Source organism: Heterocephalus glaber, unplaced genomic scaffold (genome assembly GCF_053883595.1).
Source record: "Heterocephalus glaber isolate CG9 unplaced genomic scaffold, H.glaber_assembly_v1.0 deba00001466, whole genome shotgun sequence".
Lineage (NCBI taxonomy): Eukaryota > Metazoa > Chordata > Mammalia > Rodentia > Bathyergidae > Heterocephalus > Heterocephalus glaber.
The window spans coordinates 841,864-848,320 of NW_028258313.1; the positions used below are offsets into that span (position 1 = coordinate 841,864).

The 6,457-nt window shown below is 42.5% G+C and overlaps 1 protein-coding gene across 1 annotated transcript; it reads left to right on the forward strand.

Moving 5' to 3' along the window:
• The first annotated feature begins 3,994 nt into the window (after positions 1–3,994).
• On the forward strand, positions 3,995–4,957 carry LOC101715765 (olfactory receptor 2B11-like). The gene has a single exon (XM_004841915.3). The coding sequence runs from the start codon at positions 3,995–3,997 to the stop codon at positions 4,955–4,957; it is 963 nt and encodes a 320-aa protein (XP_004841972.3).
• The last annotated feature ends 1,500 nt before the right edge of the window (positions 4,958–6,457 follow it).

Below are 6,457 nucleotides of genomic sequence, written 5' to 3' on the forward strand. Positions count from 1 at the left end.
CCGTGCCTGGACTTCTGTCAGCAAAACTAATGCACAAACCATGAACACACCCATTCATTGAATCACACAAGCAGTTGCCAACCTTAAATCAACCGTGGTACTTTACAACTACTTTTATGTCATTGCCCAAAAGGTAGAACTAGTGATGGAAATAAATCAGTGACTTTCAGGGTATTAACAAATGGCTGTTACCAGGGAGACTTTCAGGGTTGTGGAACTGCTCTAAATGTTGATCTGGGGGATCATTACATAAATGTATATGTCTATAAACTTATAGAACTCCTCACCAAATATTACAGTTTTATGATAACTGTAAAATATACTCTTTTGCTCATATTTGGAACTTGCTAGCAGAAAAAATTAAATTTGAAATCCGTTTTACTCTCTGTAATAGTATTTCCAGGATGTGGAAAACAGGAATAATGATTGAGAAGGGCCAGGACTGGATGCTTCAGAGAAACATCTACAAATCTCAAGCCTTCCCTTGTTTTACCACTTGGGCCTAGAGGAGAGGTGTGGATTGTGAGTGCAATTACATCTGTAGTGACGGAAGCAAAGCAGGGCAGAGGCAGCTCTGTCAAGTAATCTAGTGATAAAATAAGGGGATCAAATCTGTGCTTTCTGATTAATTCTCTGGCTGCTGGGCTTCTCGTTATCATGTAGCCCCCCGTGTGTTCCCCACCACTAGAACACAGTTAAGTCAGACAGAGGAGGTTAGACCCCTAGGACCAAGCACTCCATCTGCAGGGTGCTGGGACTCCAGAAGCTAGGCACATTAGCAGAGCTTTCCTTGGGACTGCTACCCTCCCAGCCACTCCCCAAGGAAATGCACCTCAGAGCCCACCCCAAACTTTTTAATGGCTCAGGTCCACAGTTTGCAGTCTGGCAGCAAAAGCTTAATGAGCCCTTCTGTCCCAGAGTTGTCTCTGAGGAGGAAGATGCCAGGTGCCTGGGATCATTATATTTGAGGGTGTGCTGCTTCTCTTAAAGTCATGATTTGAAACCCTTCCATCTAATTTGAGAGGAAGCCATTCTAATTACCAGCTGATGTGGTTGGCATTGAACTACTCAGCCACCTCCAGCAAGTCTCTTCCTCCTCCAGAAAGGCAGCCCAGGGAGGGGGCTGGGTTGTTCTCTTGCTCATTTTCACTTGCAATCAAACCCCAAAGGCTGATTCTCCTGTTTTCATGGTATCTTCTAAACCTAGTCTTCATTTACACTTGAGTTTTAGCTAAATTCTCGAACAGCTTCCTTGAGTAATTAAAATGCTTTTCCTCCTACTTTTTCCTAAGACCTACATTAAGTTGCAGTACACAATCTGCCTAAAACATGCCGTATCGATGTGTTCACTTTCCCTCCATCTCAGTTAAAGGAAAACCCAAGCTCCTCAGTTTGAGGTCAGCTGAGGGCTTCAGTAACCTCTCCCAAGGTGGCATGTGTTCCTCATTTGGCTATCATCATTTATAGACAAATTGATGAGTAGCAGAGGCTATTGAGGCACTGTATTTAGAGAGGATTAATGAGTCACTTGGTGCTCAATCTCAGTTGAGTAGTCTACTGATGGTGACAACACAGCAACAATGATTGTTTTTGTGCAACATATTTTTCAGGATGGTGTACATAAAGATATATTGTGTGCACTTTTGTTGCCAACCAATTCCACAGCTGCAAAACTACTCAAATCTTGAATGAGTATGTAGCAGGAAAACTGAATTAGTCATTTCACTGGGATACACATGAACAGAGGGGCTACCACGATGGCATGGCTTTCTAGGTTCAGCACTTGTATCAAGGAAGTCACTTCTGCGTATGAGTCTATGCTCTGGTGATCAGAGAAAGGCTGGCTAGCCCAACAGTGTCACCTGAACTAGCCACTTTCGAGAGGGATAAAATTAACAACCACATTAAAGACCACATTACCTCATATCTGTGCTCACAGCTCTCTGAGGACATGGACACAGGGCACACATGCCTTGTCTTATACACAGAAGAGAGGTTATTTCTAATGGTTGATCACCAGCCAGTGGTTTTGAGCTATAAGAGCTGCTATAGAGATTTATTTGAGACAAAAATCACTATCACTAGCCCATTTTGGTGACATCAATTAGGTACAAAATCTTGCTTATTCGTGTGATATATTAAACCTGCCCAAGAAACTCAAACTGTCCCTTCAGGAGAGAATGAAAACTGTGTTCAAGTCAGCAGATAAAGTGATTGTATTCAAATCCAAACTTGAAACAAGGGAGTGATGAGTAAACATTGGATTTTTCTACATGTTTCAAATGTTAGCAGAAATTTTAATAAAGAAACTGACCCAGAGCCTTCTTTCTGCCATCTTGTTCATGGTCACTTATCTAGCTTTCAAAAGAGTTCAAGAATTGCTTCTCAAGCACAGGAGACCCCCAATCTGGGTGGGAAGGAATGGCACCATTACCTATTCATGAACACACCAGGTGATACAACTTTTTTCCTTCTAGAAGATCAACTGCTTGAGATCACAAATGATGGTGGCTTTAACATTATGTTTGAGAAAAACCTCAAATTACCTTGCATTCTGAATTAAAGTCAAAGTGGAATAGCCTGACATTACCACAAAAAACATGGAAAAGTCTGCCTCCATTTCCAACATCCTGTGTTTGTGGAGGAGGGTTTTCTTCAATGACCACAAGCAAATTGAGATTATGGAGTAGACAGGACTTAAGCAGCACATTCCATGTGTCGCTGTCTCCCATTACTCCTAGATGGGACTATCCAGTTGCAGGAAAAAAAGTTCATGTCTCCCACACATTTTACATTATGGTACACTCTATAATTATGTCATTACAATGTAATAATAATAGAAATGAAATACACAATAAATGTAATGTACCTGAATCATCCCAAACCCACCCCCAACCACAATAGTCCATAGAAAAATCATTTCTTCAAACCAGTCTCTGGTACCAAAAACTTGTGGACTGCTGATATGTGTTAAATAAGCGAACACAATATTCTAAATAATACAGTGTTTTATTTCTCTGAGCTATTTACAGAAGCCAAAACTAGAGAATGAAAGGGAATGGTGAGTGCCAGAGCTGGAGAGGGAGCATGGAGGCACTGTTTCCTGATCTCAGTCTTGTAAAATAGAAAGTGGTGGTAGGTAAAAGAATAATATGAAGGAACCCAAGATTCAGTAGTGTGCTTAAAAGTTCTTTAAATAGGGCTGAGGATTTAGCTCAGTGGTGCTGTTGCCTGCCTTGCAAGCTTAAGGTCCCTAGTTCAATCCCTGGTACCAAAAAAAATAAAGTAAGTTGTTTAAATAGAGAACAATGTTACATAAATTTTCCAATGCAAAAATTAGGTGGATATGGTTAATTCCCCAAAAGGACCTCATTTGATGGCCCCCTCGCCCACAGAAATTCACAGCCATAGTGAGCCACTTTGCCTCTCTCAAGTTCCACCATGTTCTGTTGAGGCCTAGCCTCCCTCACCCTTCTGGACTAAGAAGAAACATAAGGAAGAGTCATCTTACACAACATTCCTGAAAGCATTGCCTAAAACACATGGGACCACACAGCCTTCTCTATATGACTACAGAACATGACAATCAATGAATGGAAGTGGGAGATTTTTTAAAAAGGGAGAGGTGGGGAGACAAAGTGGCAGAGAGATATCTTCATATAAACAGATAACTAGTTCATTGGATTAAACTCTACATAGAATTTCTCATGACCGCAGCCTGCCCCACAAGCAGAAAGACTTGAGTTCAACCTCTGGTATCAAAAAAAGAAAAAAGAATTTCTCACCATGTCTTTGTCCACCTTTATCCTGACTTTCAAGTCACAGGGTAGGATAGTATTATCTACACATTCAAGAACTTTGCTGAACTGTTATGGGAATTTTTATAACCCAAAGAGAAAGTTGTGAGTGCTGGTGTGAAATTATTAAAATTGAAAAATGTTGCAAATCTTCAAATGCTGTCTCTTTCCATCCAGGCATATATAAGGCAGGTGCCATGGAAAGTGAAAATGTGATTTTTCACAATACTTTTGTCCTGCTGGGCTCCTCAGAGTTTCCGTGGCTGGAGAGGCCCCTCTTTGCAATGGTCCTGGTCTGCTACATCCTCACCCTGGCATGGAACAGCTCCATCATCCTCCTCTCCCTGGTGGACCCCAGACTCCAGACACCCATGTACTTCTTCCTGGACAACCTCTCTCTGCTGGACCTCTGTATCACCTGCACCATTAAGGGCCGGCTGCTGGCCAACCTGTGTGGATCAGACAAGACAATTACTGCCTGCGGCTGCATCTCACACTTCTGTCTCTTCCACTGGACTAGCTGCACTGAATGTCCCCTGCTGGCCATGATGGCCATTGATCATTATGTGGCCATCTGCTGGCCCCTTCAGTACACTCTCATCATGTGTCCCTGGGTGTGCATGCAGATGGCAGCTGCATGCTGGTCAAGCAGACTGTCCAATGCTCTGCTCCAAGCCATACTCACCATCCAGCTCCCCCTCTCTGGGCACCACATCCTGGACCACTTCTTCTGTGAGATACCTGTGCTCATCAAGCTGGCCTGTGGGGACACCTCTGCCAATGACCTGGCCCAAGCTTTAGGAGCCATGTTTTTTGCACTACTGGCTCCCATAGTAGTGCTAATCTCTTACACCCTCATTGCCAGGGCTGTACTGAAGTTCCCTTCAGCTGAAGAAAGGCACAAGGCACTCAGCACCTGCAGTTCCCACTTGCTGGTGGTCAGCATATACTTTGGACCAGGCATCTATATGTACCTCCAGCCCCCTGCTCACAGCACCCAGTCCAAGTTTATGTCCTTCTTCTACTGCATTATCACCCCAGTGCTCAACCCACTCATCTACAACTTGAGAAACAAGGATGTGAAGAAAGCATGGAAGAGGATCGTGCAATCACAGGGTGGTGTCCAGTCTTTAAAAGACAGACACAAGATTCAAAATTAAATAGAGATTTTGAAAGTGGAGCAGGGAAGAATGTTTTGAGGGAGGAAACTGGAGGGGAAGAGGACAATAAAGAAGTAATATATGCTATATATATGTACAAATTCCTCATAATAAACATGAGCATTATGTGCTGAAATCATGTACTAGTAAAAAAGTCAATAGCTTATCTATACACCAATAATAAAGTAACTAAAAAAGAAATCAGAAAAATAATTCCATTCAAAATAGCTTGAAAAAATAAAATGTCTAAGGATCAGCCCAACCAAGGATGTTAAAAGCCTTCCACAATGAAAATTTCAGAACACTGAAGAAGGAAATTGAAGGAGACACTAGAAGATGGAAAGACTTCTCATGTTCATGGATTGGCAAAATTAATTTTGTTAAATTGGCTGTATCACCAAAAGCAATCTGCAGATTCACTGCAATATCCTTCAAAATTCCAATCATATTCTTCACAGAAGTAGAAACAAATCCTAAAATTCATGTGAAAACAGGTAAGACAGAATAACCAAAGCAATTCTAAGTAAAAAGAGAAAGTCTGGAGGTATCTTAATATCCAAAGTCAAATTGTACCACAAAGCTATAGTAACAGAAGCAGCATGTATCAAAAAAAAAAAAAAAGACAAATAGACCAGAATAAAGGACCCAAAAGCAAGGCAAATGGAGATTTAAAATGGCAGATTAAAAACCAGCAGCAAAACACAGCCTGTTGGATTCTAGGGACCTGGAATCCAGACACCTGGTGTAAGAACTGTATGGCATCTTTGGTTGTTTCCTTTTCCCCAAAGAATTAAAAGTAGACCTCCAGAGATCAGGAAAGAACTGGCAAGGAAAGTAGAAATACATGAAAATTGAAAATGCTGAGCACAGTACAGAGAAAGTAATGAAATAGTCTGCAACACTAACTCCAGGTCACAAAAAGAGGTCCTGGCTCCACTCATCCAGGTTAAGCATGGGAGATTGTCAGCTTCAGGGAGAAGCAATGGACTGGGCTGGTATTGCTAAATCCCAAGAAGCCCACAGTTATTGTAAACTGCTAAAGGATCATGGAGTTTTATCTGAAAGTAACTCCTTCCACATGGCAGTCTAGAGTTGAAGAAGAAATCCAGTACAGAGCCCATCATGTTTGAGTGATTAGTGAGAGAAAGGGTTAGTTGATCAGCAGTGAGCTACAAGGCCATCTTGGGAATGGTTCTAACAGCCTGGGGGAAGGAGAAAGCACTGCAGAGGACAGAATCCTGTGACAGGCCCCTGATATTCATTCCCTCCCACTTTAAAGGAAGGGGAAACCCAGCATGGGGGTGAACTGCACTTAGGGCCCAGGGAAACCATGGACTAGAACCAGAGAAATGGAGGCCCAGTAACGCAAAAATAGGCAATCTGCCCCAACACCCTCCCAAATACCAGGAATACCACATCCCTGTAGCGTCCTCCCCACCACCCACCCCTCAGGGACAGAAAGGGGAGCCTTATGGCCTGGGCACAGAGAAGCTGAATGCA